This window comes from Lutjanus erythropterus, chromosome 22 (genome assembly GCF_056507025.1).
Source record: "Lutjanus erythropterus isolate fLutEry1 chromosome 22, fLutEry1.hap2, whole genome shotgun sequence".
Classification (NCBI taxonomy): domain Eukaryota; kingdom Metazoa; phylum Chordata; class Actinopteri; order Lutjaniformes; family Lutjanidae; genus Lutjanus; species Lutjanus erythropterus.
The window spans coordinates 3,894,345-3,917,886 of record NC_139338.1 but is presented as its reverse complement, the minus strand read 5'-3'; the positions used below and the strand labels follow the sequence as shown (position 1 = coordinate 3,917,886).

The window sequence follows — 23,542 nt, the reverse complement described above, 5'->3', positions numbered from 1 at the left end:
CTACCTACAAGGCGCTGCGTTGGCCAATCACACACATGCAAGCACACGTTCCTGGATTACTTTGTGCAATTAATGCTGTATTTCTAGTATTCACCTCATGATCTTGACAGCAAAAGATAAAAAGTTTGCCACTATGATGTCTTTTCCAGAATCCTGTCTGTGAGTATGAGCTGTTGTTCAGTGTTTTGGTGTCCAGTAAATGCATTAATCTGTTACTCCTGCTGCACTCCTGGATTGTATTTAATTCTACTCTTTTCCACCAACATGGAACCGTCCCTGTTGCAGTTCAAGCACCTAACTGTGAACTGTTCTGAGCATTTGCACCAAACAGAAATTTGGTTCCCAACTGGAACCAAAAAAATAGCAGGTTTACCTTGGAAACCAAAATGGACATGTCGTATTCCACTGGCTGTTGCACATTGAGCAAAACTGGTGGAAACACATGCGGGTTCACTAGAAAGCACTGAGGTTCCAAGGTTGGTTTCTGGTACTGTCCATGTCTGTAGGAGTCACAGAAAGGCGGTGATATTTTGTCGGTATCTCAAGTTGGGAGTGAGATCAGGCTGGTGGTAGATGGTGGTCTGTGCGGTCAGCAAATACACCACAACATTGTCGGACGGAGAAGTCTTTCCGCCAACTAACTGACAACAAACATAATTTCCAGTAGTCCTTCTGGAGGTCTTGCTCCGTTTCTTCCGTATCTGTATCTAATATTTGTTTTAAAATGTCAGAAAATGTTGATCAGTGTTTCCCAAAATCTAAGACGACATCCTAAAATGTCTTGTTTTAAAAAAAACAGAAAATATTCATATTTTAGACACTGAAATCTAAGAATTTGGCTTTTTTCTTTGAAAAAATACTCAAACTGATTAATCAAACTAGTTGCCAATGAATTTAATTTAATCAGTTAATAATTGATTATTCATTGCAGCTCTAGTCTGTATCCTAATGTGTAGCTAATGCTGAGCATAAATGAGGCTTAAGACAGACATGAGGTTGACTTAATAGTTTTCTGCTTCCCAGAGATTGAACCCTTGTTTTTTTTAAGAACTCCACAAGCGCACCTCTAGCGCCATCCTCAGGCCAAACTTTACTTTCCTGTTTCACCAGCAGCCCTACATCTGATAAGGCTCCAGAAATAACTAAATCCTGAGCTGGGTGATCAGTTCCGTGGTTGCTTTCGTGCCACAGACGCCCCACTTTGTGTGTCTGCGGGTCAAACAACATTCATCACGCCTGCAAGTTACTTGGACTGAACTTTAAAGCAAAGACATTTCACTTTCACCTGTCATCTCAGTGCCAGCCGGGGCGGAACAAGGTGAAACTCTCATTAGCAGCATCACCGCAGTTAAACACCTTTCGTTCCCTGCGACTTTCTCACCTCCTCTCTGCTCAACAAGTTTAAAAATACAAACCATGCACACCTCATTTACATAACTCACACACACACACACACACACACAGACAGCTCAGCACTCCTCAACAGCAGCGGTGTGACAGAGGAGATAATTGGGATGGGAGATGAATGGGGTAAGTGTGAAAGCGATGGAGAGTGTGTGTGTGTGTGAGGGAGAAGAAGGAGGAGAGAGGTGGTGCCCAGAGTGAAGCTCCACTGAACTTGTTAGCAGTAAAACAGTGTGTGTAGATGTGTGTGTGTGTGTGTGGGGTCGGTATCTTGGCTGCACAGTTCAGAGACGAGAGCGGATTGAAATACCATCGTGACGACTCTTTTGGAGGTGGAGCGTGTAATTGCTGCAGTTTGTTTGTCTTTCTCAGAAGCTCCGGTGCTAAATTTCATTTCAGCCTCCGTCATCCTGACTTTTTTTTTTGTTGTTTTCGAGTTCGTCTCCCAGGGAGCAGAAAGCAGTTTCTTTGGAAGAATTGCGTGTGTCGTCGGCCGAATGGATCCCATTTCAGAGTTGATGGGTAGGGAGCATCCAGCAGTCAGTCATTCCGACAGCAGACAGTGACGGAGGGAAAACATTCAAAGAGATTTTTTTGTTTGGGATTGTGAGTGTGTGGCGTGGCTGCCATAAACACACCACAGAGCTCAATATAGATACAGACAGACGAGGCACAGAGAGATGCTGAAAGATCGGTTTAAGAGACAGACAGCAGATGATAGAAGAAACAAGAGACAGATAAAGACGGACGGCCAGACAAAGAGATGCAAAGACACAGTTTAATCAGTGGTGGCATTCACCCCCAGTGAGTCACACACACAATCAGACTCAAACATTTTAAAAGGAACAAGAGCGAGAGGGATTAGCAGTCAGACAGTGGGCTGCAGCTCTGCAAGATCCCACACAGTCAGTAACTTGACAACAGTGTCAAACAGTCCAACATGTCTGCAGCTGAATCCAGGACAGGAGCCAGAAGGGAAATGTGGACCTATTTCTCTGACAGAGACGAGACAGCCAACAGACATCAGGGATAGACGGCAATGTTTGTAAGCACTGGCCATCAAGTGTCTAAATTTGGTGACCCAAGTGTAAACTTATATACACAATTTGATAAAAACCTTCCATAAATGTGTAATATTTCATGCAGATGACTTTTTTTATGTAAATGCACAATAATCAGGTGTAATATCATTATTCCCTTCATGCAGTGGTGTAAATTCAACTGCTGAGTCTCCTATATACTGCTTCTAGATTTATTTCCTCTTTTCAAAATGTTCCTCTTTTTTATATTTCCCCTTGTGTATTGCTTTATATTTTACTTTTTATTGATGCTTCTTTATATTTTTGCCCTCAACGTTGCTGCTGCAACACTGTAAATTTCCCCATTGTGGGACGAATAAAGGAATATCTTATGTTATGTGATGCTTGGTGTTGTCCACGTTTTATCATGAATTGTGATGTGGTGTTTCTCATGAAAAACTAGCTAGACTTGCAGTTTTGTTGAGGAGACTGGTGACACACATTACATCCTTCAATGTGTTAAATTGAAGCCACTTAAACTCCAGCTGCAACTCACTCCCACATTTGGCTGCAGTTTTGTTTTGTCATAGTCTCCTTTTGTGTTTCTGGTTCTTCTGTGAAGGCCTTTACAAACCAACAGCAACATTAATAAACGGCAAATTGTAAAAAATTCAGAGGCTAAATTTCAACCTATCAAACTAATCACATGAAGTGCGATACAACTTTGCAAATAAATTATGAAGCTTCTGAAAATAAATGAAACTGCAGCAATAATAATAAAAAAAAAAAAGATGTGATCAGCCTGGAGCAGCAGCTAGCTGTGGGTAAAATGTATTATATGTTTGTGAACAGTTCCAGCTCTGCACAGTGCACATTTGGTTCATTCAAAACTTATCAACTTGCCACTTGTCCAGTAGGAAGTTTAGACAAAGACGTTTTCTGTACACTGTTGAAGCTTGATACAGAAATCATCCCCATACTGAAGCTCATTTGCTATTTCTCTCCACATTTGTTGCTGAAATCATTGTCTCTTTAGTTTTTTTCCCCCTCTGTTTATCATACAAAACGGAGTTCAGTGAAAAGTATGAAACAAGTGAGCTGCCATGTTGGATGTTTTGGATGTGATCTTGTCCACAACATGCAGTTCATATCGGAAGTGAAAAATCTACCTTTGGTCCATTAAATTGCATTAAATCACACAAAAAATATGTCTGGTGTGAAAAGTCCTTTGGTGGTCATCTACATGAAATACTGTGGCCACGGGCCATCAGGCCATGATTAATGTTGAATCTTATCTTGGGAATATTTTGACATTTTGACCAAAATTTGCTTGTTCAGATTTGAAAACATAAGGACCATTACTGGGAAACTACAGAATGATATAAAAACCTAAAGTAGTAATCATTGAAAACAGTCTCCTGTTTCCTTTAACGATGTTGTTGGACAGAATTCAGGCATAAAGTGATGCATTAGTTCATTAAAAAATGGTGAGAGGCTGCGGCACCTGTTGCATCACCATCCCCATGAAGGCTTTTTATTTGACTTGCTTGCTAAAGTAGTTCATGCATGTAATTAATTTGTAATCTAGCCAACAAAGGAACACCATTACACTTAAACTTTCTTTTAACAAGACTTTCACAATGCCACTATGAAAGTCTCTTGTGCAAAACTGCAGCAGGCAGGCAGACGACTGGACTGGGGACGTGTCTCGGTGTGGAATCCCCTCAGGACCAGCTGCATGTCACACTGAGTTCACTCTACAGGACTGGAGCCCCGATTTTCCACTCCCTAACAGTTTTTGGAGATCACCAATAAAAGCCCAGAGATCAGAAACAAATCAATGGGTGCTTGATCACTATGTGTGAACTGTACAAAGATGCAATCTGTACATCAAGACATTTGAAAAATTCAACAGCAGTATGTCTTTCCAGAAATCATGACTCGGTTACCTGAGATAATCCACAGACGTTTCATGTAGGAGCTACTTTTCTTTCTACTGAATGCCAATTGCATCTCCAGGCAGAAGGAAGCGTGCATCTACTCAAGGATGCAGGCCTTTTTCTGCACGGTGATACGATTGGGAGGTGTAGTTTCGTAGAAAGAAAATAGTTCCTACATGAAATTGCTCCAAACAAGTTCTACAAGGATTATTTTGAGCGACTGGATTATGAAACAGACATGGTTATTGAGTTTTTTGCTTTGAGCACCACAAACCGAAGGACATCTAGTTTCATTATATTGGAGGGAAGGGAGATGTCTCTACCACAGCACTAGCACCTAGTGTTAGTGTTGAATTAAAATGGTGCTAGATTCAGGATACATTGGTCTCTACTGATTGGTCAGAGAAAATCAAATCACCCTCCCCTACAGACAAGGGATAGAGATAACAAAAATGTCCAAGCTGGAGCTAAAACAACTGGGGATGTGGTCACTTGTGGCGTGGCTTTGGATAACTTCTTCTCATCACTACAAAATCTGCTGCAACTGTGTTCTCTACCAGACTACCTTGCTCTCCTTCTATGTTGTCTGCCTGTTCTTCTGTTTCCTGTTGTCGCCATGTTTCAGAGTGACAGAGACAGAGTGTCCCCATGAGCAAAGGTAAAGTAAAGGCTGTCCAGTCTCTGGCGCAGAGTGCAGGGGGAGACAGAGAAACGCTGCACTGCTGCCAGAGGAGTGCTGACTAAGATTACGGCATGGGAATAAACTAGAAAATAGTAGATTTCTGTATATTTCTCACTTAACTTTTGAAGGTCTGAGTAAGTGCTAGATTTGTTGCCAGACACTTGATTTAGATATAAAATATTTTGGGTGTAAAAAAACCATGGCTATAGGTAGGCAGTGGACCAAACCCCCATGAAGCAATCTTTAAAAACTTAAAAATGCATTGTTCTGCATTTACAATTATCTAAGGTGTGCTGTCACAATAGCAAATCTCTGACTGACATCGACTAGACTCTGACAGACACAAGTGGTTTAAATCCAAACTGTTGAAAGGGACAAATCCATAATCCCTGTATATTGGCAGAGACATGTCCCTACCATCCCAATTCTACACTTTTGTCCAGAAAAATCTGTTTAAGCGGAGGCAATGTCAGGCTGAAGATGGAAACAGAGTGTAAAGTGTGTGACTATTCTGTCTGATATCAGGCAAAGAACATGATGCACCACTGCAAACAATGTCCGGCAGTCACACAGCACTAAATAATTCATTTTGTGGCACTACCAGAAATACACTGAAATATTTGGCATCTTAATACAACACATTTTCAGTGTTTTCCACTGACCTGTGGGAAGAAGTGTGGACAGCCTTGCTCTGGTGTGTTCCTACCTTCAATTCATCATTCAGACAGACAGACAGTCAGTCAACGGCGTAAATTTGGGTAGGAATGGTAGGGACATGTCCCTTGCAATAATTTTAATCAAGCAATTAACCACTGTTGTCTGCTAGTGTCAAGTCCATATTAGCTAGTCAGTTTTTCAAGTCAAGTTATTGAAATTTTGTGACAGTTTCCAGCTATTTCTCTCAAAAATAACTTAATTATTTTACCAATTACTGCATTGAAAAGTAATCTGCCACTAGACAAAGTAAACTTTTGGCTATCTCTCCTTCAATTGTCTAATTATGGCACACATAGCAATATTATTAGCTATATTAGTTATTATTTTAGTGTAGCTATAGTATTTTATTTTGTTGTAGCTATATTAGCTAATTATTTTGGTGTAGTTTTATTGATTCATTATATTATATTCTGTTTTATTTTATTGTAGCTATGTAAATGTAGTGTAGCTATATTAGCTATATTATTTTAGTGGAGCCATACTACTTTATTTTATTTAACCTATATTAAATTATTGTAGCTATATTAGCTCAATTGTTTTAGTGTAGCAAAAATGTAGCAAATTGACTCATAAACCCTCCCGTCGTAGCTCCAAATTGGACATGTTTATTGTCCCCATCAGACGTGGAATGAAACATCCTCCTTTTCAGACAGTTATGTAGTCAGGATGAGAAGAGAACAGAAACATTCACAGGGCTGTTGGTCTGTTTACAGCCGTACTGTGGATCAGACAAACTGAAAAGATGATTTATCACGGGTACAACAACCACAATCCTCTGCTTTCTATTCAACCGCCGCCTCCAGGAAGCTCAGACAACAACACCCCAACAGAGAGGACGGGCTCAGCAGCCGGATTGAAGTCGGATTCTGACGTGGTGAAACCCCGACAGAGGATTTGGAGCGGCGGACAGAGTGCGGACTGTGAGGAGTGTGGGCGTCCAGGCTGCGGCTTCTGTCAGCTGCACACTGATGCTCTGTTCAAGTCCTCCCAGCTGTGTGGACGCGCTGTCTCTGATTATTACATTTAAAGAGGACAGTCATGGAACAGTCAGAGCTTTAACATGAACTACAGATGATGCAGTCACTCCACCACAACACCACTGTGAGAGACACATTAAATACGCTTATGCACAAAGAAGCTGCACTGTAAGTACACTGAAGTAATCATTCATTTACTTATGAATCATAATCCACAGACATATAAATACTGGAAGCGCCTGTCTGTTGATGAAAGATAGTGATCATTACTTATGTCACATAAAAAGACAATAAGAAAGTGTCAGTTTTGTAGGAATAAAGTATCACTTATGAATAATATTATGTAATTTAAAATATATTTTATAGAAGGTCAAGGTTTTGAAATAATTCAGACATAAACACAACACTTTTTGAAGGATTTGCTTACGTCACCCTATGTATTCTGTGTTCTCTGTGTTCCAATGACAGTTTAGCAAGCGTGGTACCTTGGTCAACTTTTCTCTTATGCTATGTGCTAGGCTAGTCTATACTAAAAAGACAAACACATTTTTAAGATGGCTAAAGATGCTGCTGTGGGACATGTAAAAGCAACATATGGTCACATCTTAATTTAGCTAATGTTAGCAAAATGCTAGCTACCTAGCAAGATAATCTACATCAATCATTAGCTAGCTAGTTAGTTAATGTTTTGTTAACATTAGCTAGCTAGGTAGAAGTGCTTTGCTAACATTAGCTAACTTAAGATGTGACTATGTTGCTTTTACAGGAAAAAGAGAAATCTGACTCAGTTTGCTCAGCTTTTATTGGAGCACAGAGCAAAAAGAGGTGGGACTTAGGAAGGGTTAATTATATCATGACTTACACTTACAATTAAAAAGATAATTTTGCAAGAAAGTTGCAGTTTATCACAATTTATATAATTGCAAATATACGTTTGCTAGAAGCTGACTCTACTTTTCAAATAATTGGTCTCACATCTCAGGATGAAGCATACAGATAGCTCATGTTTTAGCTTGTTCATATATCTATTACAATAACAGTTCATTTTCGGGACAGACAGGACAAGATTCTGGATTCTGGGCCACTGCTCATAATTTGGGACTGTCCTGAATTTTTATGTACATCTGGTCACGTTCGTTGGGAACCCTGGATGTCTAATATATCTCAGCCAACTTTGCTACTGCGTTGTTCTTGAATCCAGTCAAACCTAACGGCTGTTCCGTGCAGCAGTTTTCAATTTTCCTGTCACCAAGTCAGGTGCCGTCATCATTTTTGTCTCCAAATCTCAGCATACGGCATACAGACATCACTTGTTTTAGCTTGTTCATAATATCTTTTACTATAACAGTATATTTTTGGGGACAAACAGGACAAGATTCAGGATTCAGGACAACTGCCCATATTTTGGGACTACCCCTGAATTTTTCTGAATGTCTGGTCACATTAGTTGGGAACCCTGGATGCCTAATGTAACTCAGCCAACTTTGCTACTCTGTTGTTCTTGGGTCCAATCAAAACTTTTGCATGAGCCGACTCATAACGAAGACATGCTAACAAGTCTGGACTTTTCAAGTTTGGTATACCCGAGTCCCTCCAGATCAACACTGACTCAGTACATTCACACACCATCACAGCTGCACTGCGCAACTGCAGCAGAGGTTCGATGAATGAAACCATCTACAATGACCTTTCAAATCAGCGCAGACATCAGAAATGTACAATGCTGTGTGGGCGTGTCGGGGTGCAGAGAGACTTACTGTTCATTTACGACAAAGATGCAGTTGTCTTGGGAGGGGACGCCTGACACCGGGTGCTTACAGGTCACCTTCCGCTCATTGTGACTGCAGGGAGAGATAGAGTGAGAGACAGGCAGAGAAAAAAAGGAGAGCGTTCAGTCACTGCAACGACAACATAACAGATGAAACATAAAAATCTGCAAAGTGCTGAAGACGAGGACACAAATCATACAAGATGAAGTACACAACTTTACTATCAGCTGAAACAGAAAAATCCCTGCAAGATAAAGCTTTGGAAAAACAAACATCACATTCATTCACACACCTGGAGCACTGGGTGACACTAAACTTCAGCATAATGTCCTGTTTGATCTGAAGTGAAAAAATAAATTGCTGCAGACGACGAGCGTCCAATCCCTTCCGAAATACAAGAAAGTATACGAGACAGAAAACTCTGTCTCCAGTCCAGTCCACTGCAGACTGGATAGTGTGAGAGAGACTTCTGGAGAACAACAGTGAACTGATAGACTCCCTCTCTCTCTCCGCCTCACAGGCACTTCCTGTATCCCCCCTTTTCTTCTTCTCCTCTCACCAGTTCCCTCCTTCCATCATTCATCTTTTTTTCCGTAAATTCTCTATTTTGCTCAGTTTATCTTGGAATGTGGCTCTGGAATACTTCAAGACTAGTAATTGATTAATTATTGCAGCTTTACTGTAATTTACATAATTCACAATTCCAAAAGTGGGCAAAACAAGCAGCAAATATTTAAAAACAGCAGGATTATCTGTAGTTAGCAAATATAATTACATTTCTACGAGAGAATTAAAACTGTTTAACTGATAAATTAACTATGAAGTTTTAACCTGAAGTTTGTAGAATATGAATACCAAGTCAAAATTAATTTTGTTGTTATTAGTTATTAGTAAGTGTTAAAAAATAGGGCATTTCAGTTTCAGTAGTTTTAAACACATATGTGAAATTGTCACATAAATTCAAGTGTTTTAAGTTCAGATTTTCTTTAGTAATGAAAATAGTTGTTCTTTAATGTCAGCGACCTTCATTTTATCCTTTTGTTTTTTTTGTGTTTTTTTTAAAGTATTGGTTCAGGCACGGTTTAGGCGCCTGTACTGTTTTAAAAGTCTCTTTTAGTACCAGTGTCAGACAAACCCCAAAAGACACCCAACCATATTTAACAACCACCCGTTATCACATCACTGAAATCAATGAGTAACAACTTGTACCATCTCAGTGACACCTGAGTCACATGACTCGGACTCAAGTCACAAATTTGATGACTTCAGACAAAGTCAAAAAAGACTTGCAACTCAAGTTGGACTTTAACACCAATGACTTGGGACTTCACTTGAACTTGAGCCCTTTCACTTTCTGAATCAACTAACATTAATGTTATTCATTCTCAGCAAGTCGACACTTCATTCCCCAGATCCATTCCAACGTTACATCACCAAGCTCCAGCTGGAACAAGTAAAACCAAAGAAAAAAACTGAGGTGGTCAACAAAAAGTGAGCTGTAGCGTGCAAAACTTACAGGTTGAAAATCACAGACAGAGATGTAACAATTTCATGTTAGTCATTTTTAGATTTTGAAGGCCTTTAACACTTTTTAAAAATTGTTTGTAGTTGTGAATTCTTGTCTGAGATGTTGTCTGGGGGGGTTTTCTGGCACAGAGCAAGTTTAGAAAATTAACCAAATTAAAGCAAACCAAAACATTTCATAAATTGCATATGTTTCATATATCTATCATCCTTAAAGAATACACTTTCACAAAAAATGGATTTAGAGTCTAGGTTTTAATACTTTTAAGTTTTTTTGGTAGGACATGATTCATCATAATTCTAAAGAATGGGTGAATTTACAGTTATCTGCCAAATGAAAATTAAACATTTTTAGTATGACACACTCCAAAATTATCTCTATTTCTTTAACCACCTCTGTCCCTTTTTCTTTATTGAGTCCTCCTGTCTCAATCCATCTCTCACTTCATTGTTTTTTGAATCATTCTCACTCTTGCTGGATCACTTCTTCTCACTCTTACTTTCCCATTTCTTTTTCCCCATCATTCCTGCGTTATCTCCCTGCCTCTCTCCCTGTCCTCCCCTGCTGTTTCTCTCACAGTCACATGCTGCGTCACAAGAAAACTGCTGACTCCTCCACCGCCTTCTCACAAAACACGAGTTTTGTTATCGACCCTGAAAGCACTATGACAATGATAATGAAGTTAGCTGAAGGAGTTCTGTAACACACTCTCACAGAACACCTCAACAAAACCTGTTCGAGAACAGCTCCTCATCCAGTCATTCAGATCACCTTCAGTGTCATTAAGGAGAGAAAACTAGTGCTACTTTATGTGTATCATGTAGATTAGACAAACTTACAAGTCAGTGTATGTGACGGAGTCTCTTTACAAGCAGGAGGAGGTGACGTAAATGCTGACAGGGTGAAAGAAAGGAAGAAAAGAATTCTTTCACTCCTTTAAACGCGTCACTCCGAATCCCAATGGCATGAAAGTGCACACAAACACACACAGTCAGTCTGTGATGGCATCTGTAAAACTGTAAAAACTTACTACTGAAGTGGGAAAAAAAGCTCCCCCTCGTTTGACACACTTACTTTTATTCTGATTCTATGAGTTTTTAAATTTATTAATTATAAGCACAATTAAGAGATGGAATTAAAACTGTGGCTGTCACAAACAAATGAATTCATCTCCCTGTGGGTGTGGTTTAACACATTTTTTAAAATGTTTCTGCTGCAGCTTTTTCAGAATAACCAGTAGAGGACGCCAATAATGACAGAAACCAGTATCATCTGATAAAATCATACAGGAATCTAGAGGAACCAACTTATCTTTCCTCGTCTATAAAGAATGGCAATAGAAGGCCTACCTTTTTTATGTTGCCTCTCCCAGCTCCAACTTTCCTCTAACCATAACTTTCTTCTTCTCTCTCATTCACTCATCTGCTCCATACATACATTGATACGTCTGTTGTCTGTCTCTCAGGTGGAAGCTCAGCACTGCCCCTAGAGGCCTGGAGCACTTCTGCTGTACGACTGGATATGCAGCGTTTACTTTTTGCATTTGTTTCTTATATGCAGTGTGTTTCTGTATTTGCAGCATGTTTCTATGTATGTAACTTGTATATGCAGCATGTTTGGCCTGGTCAACCATCGTACATGTTGCTGTTGTTTTACAGAATCCTTGACTTGAGCTGTTACGCTCATTCTTGACGGTTTCTGAGAACAATTGCAGGTGTGAATGCTGGATGTTAAAAAGCTGATGCACAACTGCATTGCTGGATTAAAAAGATAAATAAAACTTCTGATGTATGTAAAATGTGGGAAATATTAAGGTTTGTTGAAAAGCCGACAATAAACTGAATCGCTGGCTTCAAGTTGTATGAAGAAGCAGATGAAGAAGTACGAATAGACAGAAAAAGTGGGAAAGGGATGAAGGATGCAAAATAAACTATAAACATGGACCTAAACTGTATTACTTGACTAATGACTCAAGTCTAAACTGCATTGCTGACTTACAATTTGTACGTAGAAGCAGTTGAAGGAACATGAAGAGGTGGAAGAATGGGAAAGGTTGTATGAATGGGATTTACAAGTTAAATATTATAATGTAAGAACATTTTAAGGTTTGCATGGCTAAATGAAAGTTTGAATAAGTATATGAGGTAATGAATTAATAGTATGAATGCTGGATGTTGAAAAGCTGATGCTAAACTGAAGTCCTGGCTTGAACATTTTAAGTTTTGGATGGGCCACTGGAAGTATGAATGAGTTGATTGGTTTACAAGGTAAAGGACTTGTATGCCTCTCTTTTTCCTTCTTTTTTTAATTACTATTTTCCTTGTGCTGCATTTATGGATTATATGTGTTCCAACATGTGGAATTGTTCTCATTATGTCAAACTGCTGAAGCTGCCATCTTGACCAGGACTTCCTGGAGGAAGAGAGCTTGTATCTCAAAGGGAGCTTTCTGGCTAAATAAGGAATAAATAAAATAGACTGAAATAAAAATCCAATGAAAGCTGAAAAGTCTTAAAGAGCTGTATCAGTAAAGTGTTTCAATTGCCATTCATGTGTACAAGGAGTCAGCGGGACATCAGTGTCTCAGCCAGAAAAGGGCTTTAATGAGCCCAAAAATGCAGTAGCCTGAGGAAGCATGGAAGCTTTTTTTCAGTGAATGAGCCCAGTAAATTACACTGGAATGAATGAAGTGCCAGATGCGTCACAGGACAGCACCATTTGAATTAAATGTACAATCTCCTGCCATAGAGTGGTCCAAAATTCTGAGACCACAGTGAAAATCGAATCAAAAGGAGGCTTTCTTAGCATCAAATCCTGGCTAGACTCAAGGGTTTCTCAGGGGGCTGCGCATGGAACTCTTTGTGGAAACCCAATCAGTTGTATCCAAAGCATGCTTCAGCAGACCAAAAGTGATGACACCATCAAAAGATCAGCATGTCAAGCTTAATTCCCTGATAGACAGATAGATAGATAGCACCTTCACATCACAGATAGAGAATCTGCCAAATAAAGAATACAAGACTCCAATCAGCAATGTACTGTCAAAAGCAATCTGTTTCTGAGCCACTGCTCAGGAGGGCAAACAAGGCTAAATGCTTGGGACTGGTTCAGAACAACCAGAATTTCAAAGTGGATGACTGGAAAGAGTCAGATTTGCTGATGAATGAGAACATTCAAGTCTGGAGTGTCCTGGCTATACTCCGGAGTTGGACACCTGCACTGAATTGACGATACCCTGACCAAGGAGAACATCATGCGTCTTTGTGGCAGGGAATTCATACTGCAGCAGGATAATGACCACCAGCACACCTCAAACCTCTGCAAGAACTAACGTAAGAGCAAAATGGTCCCCTAATAACAAAAAGGTCTCACAAAAAGTCTTTTACACCAACATGGAACCAACCCTGCTCCATCTATTGTCTGTAACCACTTACTGAGGCTTTCCCAGCTGACACTGGGTGAGAGGCAGGGTTCACCCTGGACAAGTCACCAGTTCATCTCAGGGCTGACACATAGAGACAGACAACCACTCACAAGCACACCTACAGGCAAGTTAGAGTTATCAATTAACCTATTATCCTGCATGTTTTTGGATTGTGGGAGGAAGCCCAAGTATCCCTAGAGAACCCATGCGTACACGAGGAGAACATGCAAATTCTGCACAGAAGGGTCCTAACACAAGCCACAAACTCCTCAAACCCCCAGTAAGTTGGGGGATTCAAACTCAGAACGTCCCTGCTGTGAGGCAACAGGGCCAAGCACTGCACCACCATGCCGCCTCAAACCAGTTCCATTTCAAGCAATAGTTTTGAACCATTTGGATCATTTCCACCAAAAGTAAACCAGAAAGTTGGTTCTAGCTTCGTGGTATCTCCATATTCTATAGATTACTGCGCACTGTCCAACACATTCTGCTTAGTGCAAAACCAACTGTAAGTGAGTATTTTTTGGCTTTCATGCCTTTATTTTGATAGGAGAGCTGAAGTGAGAACAGGAAACAAGGAGAGAGAGTGGGGGAATGGCATGCAGCAGGAGTCAAACTCATGGCCTCTGCAGAGGACTTAGCCTCAGGTACCAGGCCACCAGCCAGCCATCAGATTCTGTTTCACGGGTAAACCTTTTCAGAGCTTTTTGACCAAAAATGAATTAGTTCAGAAATTGAGAAGGTGATTCCCAGCTCGAACCAACAAAAAGAAGGTTTTCCCTGGGAACCAAAGTGGGTGTAACATATTCTACAGGTGGTTGTGCGTCTGTTCATGATGACATCTTTGATACAATGGCTTCACTCAAAATTGGTGAAGACACAGACTGGAGGAAGTACCAAAGTTCCTGGGTAATGCAGTTTCCCCCACCATAAAAAAAGTCTATATTAGATCAGCTCTCCAGTCTGTATCCCTGACCAAGATGCTGGTTTCGACTGGAGTTGGTCTTTGGGTGCTGCACAATGGTGCACACTGTACATTGTGCTCTGTATGATTGTATATGTGACAAGAAAGTTTATCTTTACCCAAAAGAGAACAAGGACTTCTGACTATCATCGATTTTCCTTCATCTGAACTTCACTGAAGATTTATGAGAGCACATATAGATGAAGAAGTTTAAACCTTTCACCTATACCTGTCCTTAATAAAAGTCACGCCAGTTTGATACTTCTTCAGATGGCAGTGGCACATGCTAAAAAATGTACGTCATAAATATTCATGAGACAAATAAAAAGGTAAGTAGCCATTCATTGTTTTCCCTTCAGCTCTGACACCTGAGTGAGCGTCCTTAAATAAACCCAGTGGGCTCTCTGGGGGGTCAGCATGTGCTGGCAGCAGATGGAGGCTGAGAGCGTGCACTGTTTTCACACCCACATCTGGGGACGCCAGATGCGCAGGAGCCGGAGGGAGTCAGGGTTAGGAGAGGCAGAGGGAGGGGGCTCCTCCTGGGTCTAATCTAGCCAGCCGTGCAGCACCGTCCCTGGGATTGCTCTGCTGCTCCGGTCCCCTGCAGCTGGAGGAGGGCCAGGCCAGAGGGCAGCGAGGGCCACAACACAGTGAGTTTAATGCACACATACACAGGGAAAAACCTGTGTGTATCTATGTTAGAATAAAAAAAATCATCTGTGACTGTCTTGTTAAGTCATATATATAGACTTTTGGCTCCAATAATAAAGAAAAGAACATATGTCATGTCTTGTGATACTATCTTTTTTAAAATAAAAAATAAAACAGGAGTTAAGTCAAAGGAGTCGAAACATATCTGCCTCTGATAACAAGACGGCACAGCAAAGGAGCAGCACATCATGAAAAAATGACACGTTGTGAATAAACCATCAGGGTGGCTTTCAACAGGCTTTCAGCTCTGACTTAAAGCAGCATTTCAAACTAGAAGCATCATTACACTCAGTTTCAGATACACAGCGAGACAAATCACAACGACACGGCAGCGTTGAGCCAGTGGACTCCATGTGAACTGCGCCTTATCCAATTTTAACTACGCTCACATCTCCGCCTCTCCTCTGCATGGCTTGATGCAGCTCAGATGAGAAGGAGAAAATTGTCTCCGTCACCTTGAGTCATCAAAGCCACACGTTCATTTCCTCATAATCACAAGACAGATATTTAAACATGAACAGCAACAAGCAACACTGACATGAAACACTGAGGATGGGTGGCACCAAAAAGGATTCATTTTTAAACCTGATTAAACCATGGTTTAACTTTCTGTTGCACCAACACTTTAAAATTTACATATGATCCTGTATTAACTTACACTGGTGGAGTTTTAACTTCTAAAATGACTGTTTTTAAATTAATTGATCAAAATAATCAAGTTCCATGAAGCAAGTTAAGAGACAGACTCAATTTAGTTGAGTTCTATGATGCGTTTTTCTCACATGAGGAGAAATTAAAGGTTCTCTGATGAGCTATTATTAGTAGGCTAACCAGGGTAACTAACACTTTAGCTAGCTAGCAAGCAAAACTTTTTACCCAGTAAGAAAACAATGTAATGTTTTCTTAACTTTTTAGTTAGCTAGCAAGCAGTGTTACATTTTGTCAACATTTTAGCTAGCTAGCAAGCATTGTTTTGTTTTGTTAACCTTTAAGCTAGCTAGCAAACAATGTAACATTTTGTTAAATTTTTGGTTAGCTGGCAAACAATGTTAACTTTTGTTCACTTTTGGCTAGTTAGCAAACAGTGTAACATTGTGTTACACTTGCAAACAGTGTAGCTTTTTTAAACTTTTTACCTGGCTAGCAAATAATGTTATGTTTTGTTAATTTTTCAGCTAGCTAGCAAACAATACAATATTTTTGTTCCATTTTAAATGAGATAACAAACATTCTAACTTTTATTTTTTTTTACTTTTTTAGCTTGCTAGCAAATAATGTAACATTTTGTTACTGTTTTAGCTAGGTAGCAAACAAGGTAACGTCTTGTACGGAACACAGAGCATCTGAAAGTTAATGGTTAATCTTACCCCACCAGCATGCACATTTATTTTCATTTTTTAATTTTGATTTGAGTAAGCACCATCTCCATACAGATTAAACCCAGTTTACATCAATCAACTTGGCTTTACTAAACCAATATTAGTTTTTTATTGTTCAACAGAGCTCTGCTTCATTTTAAGTCTGGATTTACTCATTTTAAACCTAGTTTTTCTGAACACTGATGCAAACTAATCTGGAGTTAAATTAGTCTTTGTTTGCGCAACCTGATGTATCAGTTTCATTGCATGACAGACTTAAGTTTATAACCAAGCACAACACCAACCACTTGACTGTAGTAAGAAGACGGCTCCACACACTAATCAAATGCAGTGTCATGCTTGAAGTTGTTGTTTAACAGCCAAAAAACCTGCCGTCTTATAGATGTTGCTTTAATTACGGATCAAAAAATCTTCCTTCAAGGGGAAGTGCTACACTGATTTGGCAAAAGAAAAACAGCTTTTTCTCCTAATGAATAAATGAATAACATGTTGCATTGCACTGATGTCAGCTTGTTGTGGTTCACTGCTCCACACCAGCTGTACTTAACTGGTGATTAGTTTAATAGAATTTAATTATTGCTCCTTTCAAAATGTCCTCTGAATGACTTTTCCTCAACCCACTATGTAGAAAAACACAAGCACAAAGCAAACTGAAGGCAGCCCTCGGAGGGTTTGTTTTATCATCTCAACCTCCTTATAAAATTGCATTGAGTCATCCCTTTTTATAGTCAGAAATAAGGGTGACATGTTTCTCAAATGTATTGTTAATACATTTTTAACATTAAAAGGAAGAAAGGGATATTTGGGCCAATATCAGACTTGCTCCAAAACTGCCAAAAACCCAAGCACACATGTGATGGTTGCATGAAACCTAAATGCTAAATTCAGAACTTTGATTTATAGATCAGCTCTCTACAAAGCCTCCATTGCTTGGTGTAACCTGCCAGATGGTTTAGTCAAAGCTTTTTACAGTTACTAAAGAATTAGAGCTCCCAAAGACACCAGAACCCCTCAACTTAGGGTCTCGCTCCTACTTCGCCACACCTGTTATCCTGAGCCATGGTCAAGAACGGAAAGCAGATTTCAGTACAATAAATCCACACCAGATTATTCCAGGTTATACATGACTTCATGATTACTGTATTCAACAAAATGTGACAGCCCTATCATCCAAGAAGCTCCCTTCATGTCCAAACCTACAATCAGACAAGAATGTTGACACTGGACATTTCTGCAAAGCCCGGGATACATTACATTCAATGAATAAATTAGTTCTTTCTATAGTATCTGTGGGTATGGTTATGGTTAGAAAAGAAAACATGGTTAAAGTTAATTACCTACAACATTTTATAAAGGTTAGGGTTGATTAGGTACATTGTAGTCAGTTAACAAAACTGAAAACGCTGACTTCTAAACTATGACAATGCAAGAAAATCAATCTCTTACATGGACAACTTGTCCTTATACTTAAACCAGCAACCAGTGACAGGAGTGCCAGACCTTAAGAAGTACTGTACATCAGAAGTGAGAGGTAAAATAGTACAAATACTTTGTTACTGTGCTTAAGTCGAGTTTTCAGGTATTTTTTTGACAACTTTTTGCTTTTACTTCCTACATTTTAACACAAATATCTGTACATTCAAAACAAGCATGTTACTTTAGTTTATTCATTACTTTTATTTTGCTTCATTGTGCGCCATCTTTCCAACATCAAGACTGATTTCAAACCTACTTGGGTTGAAGTATAAAGCATAGAAAAGATACTTGGTGTATCCATGAGTGCATATCACATGTGAAAGAAAATAAAAGCATATAATGTAATAAGAAAATATAAAAGCTATAATACAAGATAACAAGAGAAAAATGATGTAAGATGTAACTAGACAAGTAAGACTTGACAACACGAACAAGACATACAAGACATAACAAGATATAACAAGACAAATAACATAAAAATAATGTGAAAGACATAATGAAAAAAACAACATAACAGATGTAATAAGATGTAACAAGAAAAAAGATGGAATGAGATGAAAAAGAGGTAAACCACGAAACAAGACAACAAGATAAGACAGAAACAAGGTAAAAGATGTAACAAGACTAAAACAATGTAAAAGTTGTTGCCTTGTCATGTTATGTCGTTTTTGTCATATGTCTTGTGAAGTAGTTTTGTTACGTAATTTTCGTCTCGTTATGTCTTGTTGCATCTTTCATGTTGTTTTTCTTTTATTATATCTTTTACATCTCTTTCACTGTTGATGTTCTTTCACATCGTATTGGTCTTATTGTGTCTTTTACTTTGTTTTCATCTCAGTGAATCTGTTGTGCATAATATGCGTTGATGGATACAACAAGGAATTGTGTTTTCTGTGTTACTTTCCCGACCATTTAGGTTTAAATCATCCTTGATGTTGGAAAGGTGGCACACAATGAAGTACAGTAGAAACTACACATATATTGTTCAAAGGTAGGGAGTAAAAGTTGTTAGAAAAATAAAAAAAAAAAAAAATAAGTAAAATTCAGACCTGAAAACTTAAGTATAGTAAATAAGTACTTACATAAACTGTAAGGTGCAGAACTGTCCAATATGAATACAATTTCTAGGCATATTGGACTTCATCAATAACGTCACCAAGCCAGAAGCTCTCCAGATCTTGAATGCATCTCCATATTCTGAGCAGCAATATCATACACAGGAGAGAAGACAACAAGCAGCCCTGTCTGGGAGCATGCCCACTGCAACGTGGTGCCAAGAATGCAAACACAGCACTTGAATGGTTTGTAGCCGCAAGCCGTATGAGTATATATAAGGAATCAAGTGGTATCTGTTCTTTCATTACACAGTTCTGAGCACATTCTGAGCTCGAACATCCTGGTACAATGCCGCTGATATGAAAAGGTCTCAGGTTCAGTCCCTATACCAGCCAACAATTCCACTTCAGCAAGAAACTGCAGCCCTCCTTAGTTGTTGGTTAGTGGAAATGAGGCATAGGACTTCAGGTTGTTGTGGGCATGATAAAACGGAGAGCAGGAAATGAAGAGATACAGGGAGGCAAGAGAGAAAAAAAAGAGAGAGGCAGGAGGTGAGAAACAAACTGTAAATGAGGGAGGCCAAAAAGACAAATAAATGGAATAAACAAAGAGAACAGAGTGCCAGTTCGCAGCAGCTTCCTGGTGTGCTTCCAAGTGCTTCCAATTCACATGCATGGACATGAAAAATAATGGGATGGGAGGAGGAGGAGGAGGATGAAGACAAGAAAGATGGGAGGGGAGTTGAGAGGAGCTGTGCCTGAAAAGGCAAGAAGGTCTGAACCACACTTCTGTCAACTTCACTTACACTGTCGCTAAAGAATGAACTCTCTGCTGCTTTAAGGTCTGTCAATTTAGCAGACTAATGTTTAGAATGTGTTTTAGAATGAAATGGGTGAGGAATCAGCTGTTTCACATAGAACTATTGGCTCTTTTGATCAGATTTTTGGAAGCATTTGGTCTTTCTCAAGGTCATTTTTGGTACATGGAAGATCTGACGCATCTTGACCCACCGGACCACTACCAGTTCCGGCTGGTGGGTGACTTTTTGTGACTCTGTTTGGCTTTGGTTTGGCTAGACCTTTCTCAAATTGCAGCTTAACAGTTACCTAAAATATGTTCCTGAAGACATCTGAGTTAAGAAATAGGCAATGCAGTCACAGAATCTTGTAGTCCATCCTCACCAGAAAAGTCCAGAAGGTTTAAACAACAGTGCTAAAGACTGACATCCCAGCTGCTTCACGGTCTGTCCTTTTAGCAGACTACTGTTTAATTGTCTTTTAGAAAGAAATGGGTGAGGAATCTGTTCCATATCCATCAGCACTGCCTAGTTTGAGGTTTGGTCTGAGTTTCATGAGTCTGGTGTGATGGACTCAGTTGCATAAAGTTGGCGTCAAGTCATGAATATGCAAACTAGCATATAGGTACTGGTCTAGCAATTCACCGTGCTGTATTCACCATGCATTGTGTGGCCATCCATCCACCCCGACCTCCTACCTTCGTTGGTGCCTAGCCCGAACTAAACTGATCTTTTCTTAAACTTAACCAAATAGCTGTGACATTTGACAGTTGCAATTGTTGACAGTTGTTAATAACATAACAAGAAACATAGCAATATGCAAAAGACACACATCAAAACCTGAGGTGCAAAGTGATTCGATATGGATAATTCCTTGGATATCTGGCTGCATATTCAGTATTTAATCATGTTTCCCTAACCTTAACCAAGTATTTTAGTTGTCCAAACCAACTAAACCCAGATCCTGGTGTCCAAGTCATGTGCTTCATAATGCTGACCACCCAACCTGACCTCCTTATTAGTTCTATATTGTATAAGGATGTCACACTTCCTGGGTTGGAATAAAATGCGTTAATAATCATTAACTGAATGGCATTGATTACATTTTCTCCATAACACATTAGGAAAAGCAATTTGGGAGGATATGAACATATTTTGTGGGTGATAGGGTTGTTTAATGTCTCCATTTGTCTGTCGACCTTTCACTCATCTTTCCAATCCTACTCACTGTATTAGAGGCTTTTAAGGTGCCATTCATCCAGAATGAATGTGGTAAAATGCCATGATAACCCATATTAATGTAACCAACCAAAGTGCAAATGTCAAAGCCATTATATGCTGACAAGAGATGAAGATGTGGTTTAAAAATGAGAGAAATATGTGCAGGATATACCCTTTTGGTCCTGCTTTTTTGAGTTTTTTATCTAACCTGTGAGCACAGGTAAAGAGGAACACTTTCTAGTCAACCACTTAAAACCCACAAAAGAGGAGTTAGTTTATCCATTTAGCAAATGGAATTTTAAACTCTGAGGCTGGGTTGCATTAACAAAGACTCAATTGTAAACCCACCTGAATCATGGCTTAACTTTAAATTATGTAGCACTAAACTTTTAAACTCCAACTCAAGTTGCTGCCAGGCAGCCTACTTTTTTCTTTACTATTTTTAATCTCCTAGTATTCAGCCATATTATTTCATTAACTTGGCCAACAAGTCTTTTTTAAGAAGAAATTAGAGCTTATCTGCTAAGCCATCATGAGTAGGCCAACCAACTCTTTATGTAGCTAACACATTGTTAATTTTCTAGCTAGCTAGAAAATAATTTAATGTGATGTTTTAGCAAGGTAGCAAACAAAGTAACATATTGTTAACTTTTTAACTACTTAGTCAACAATGTAACATATTGTCAACTTTCTATTTGGCAAAAAATCTAATGTAAGTAATGCATAATGTAACTTTTTGTTTTAGCTATATAGTTAACAATGTAACTTACTGTTAACTTTTTTTTTGGCTTTGGCTTTGGCTTGCAAACAATGTAATGTTGTATTAACTTCTTAGCTGGCTCATTAACAATGTAATATATCATTGAGTTTTTATTTGGCTGGCAAAAATGTAACATTGCATTAAAGTTTTAGCTAGCTAGCTAACAACATACCATATTGTTGACTTCTTAGCTGCCTAGCAAACAATGTAACATTGTATTAACTTTTTAGCTAGCTAGTTGTAATATAATATAACACTTTAATGTCCTGTCAATATATGTAATGTAAAATAACTTTTTAGCTGGCTTGCAAAAATGCAATGTATTAACTTTTTAGCTATACAGTTGACAATGTAATTTATTGTTATCTTTTTTATTTTGCTAGCAAACAATGTAATGCTGTAATACCTTGTTGGCGAGCTAGTTAACGGTGTAACATGTTGTTGACTTTTTATCTGGCTAGTAAGAATGCACTCTTGTATTAACTTTTTTAGCTAGCTAGTAAACAGTGTAACATTTTGTTAAGGAAAACAGAGCAGCTGAAAGTTAATAGTTTACATCCCTTTTTATTCTGAATAGGTCCAAAGTTTATTCTTATCTTCTTTCAATTTGTGTAACCAAGCATCTCCATATTGATTGAACTGCAACAGAGCTCTGCTAAACGTTATATCTGGATTTACTCATTTTAAGTGCAGTTTTTCTAAACTCTGATTAGAACTAATCTCAGATTAATTGAATCTTTGTTGGTACAACCCAGTTTGTTCTGCTGTACAGAAAATCACACCTGCACTGTTGCTCTAACTCAGCATGCAACACATTCATGAAAAATTGAGCCCGATCATCATCTGAGCTGACATTTTAATAAACAATCTCTTTGCACACACTGTATGCACATGACGCAGCACCAGGTATCATGGTGGAAGACAAACACACACACCTGCACATTCACACATACACACACCATCTTTGAACAATAGTACAATAATCAGCTAATTTCGTCCATGTGAAATGTCAGCTCATGTTTAATGTCATTAGTCCTCACTGTGGACGAACGTGCTTTGCTTGAAATGCCACGTGAAAAAGCCGCCCCGTGGTCAGATGTGTGTGTGCGAGAGCCATGCAGCCTGACCACAGCTCCCCTCTCCTCCCTGCAGAGTGGCTGCCATTCACTGTCTCTCCCTCTGGCCAGGCCACTAACCTTTCAGAAAGGCCACCAGCACTGACAGCCCTGCCCCCACCCTTCCCTTTTCTTTCCTTCCACACCTCCTTCCTTCCTCACCCTCTGACTCATGGTTCTTTTCATATCTTCCTCTTGTCTTTCTTCTCGCTGCCCCCTCCCCGACCTTTTCGCTCTCATTTTCTCCTTTACCGTCTCAATTAGGTGTGTGTCTGCCAGCCCTTCAGCTGCTGCTCTCCATCCCCTCTGACCTTTTAACACCCTGATTCTCTCTGGTTCCTCCTCCTCAATCTGCAGGAGCCCTCCCTCTGTCTTGACCTGCGCAGGTCACTAATGTTTCAACATCTGCTCTTTCAGGGACAAAAACCATCAGTCAATCAAAGGCTTCATGAAAATACTAACACTGAGAAATTAAAAACTGTTTAACCAGGTTGTTCATTATAATCACTATATAGTAGTCTATAAAGTATCAAACATTTTTGTTTACTTAAAACAGTTACTTAATAATCCATTTTTGGTTGAGCATGCACTTAAATCAACACGGTAGC

At 39.3% G+C, this 23,542-nt stretch overlaps 1 protein-coding gene across 7 annotated transcripts in view; it reads right to left on the bottom strand.

Annotated features, from left to right (window-relative positions):
* LOC146306486 (pleckstrin homology domain-containing family A member 5-like) overlaps nucleotides 1-23,542 on the bottom strand; it is a 331,268-nt gene that overhangs the window by 104,915 nt on the left and 202,811 nt on the right. For all 7 annotated transcript variants that reach the window (XM_084710716.1, XM_084710711.1, XM_084710713.1 and 4 more), the window contains exon 4: nucleotides 8,497-8,580. In XM_084710716.1, the coding sequence (XP_084566842.1) occupies nucleotides 8,497-8,580 (84 nt within the window). The remainder of the gene's footprint in view (nucleotides 1-8,496; nucleotides 8,581-23,542) is intronic.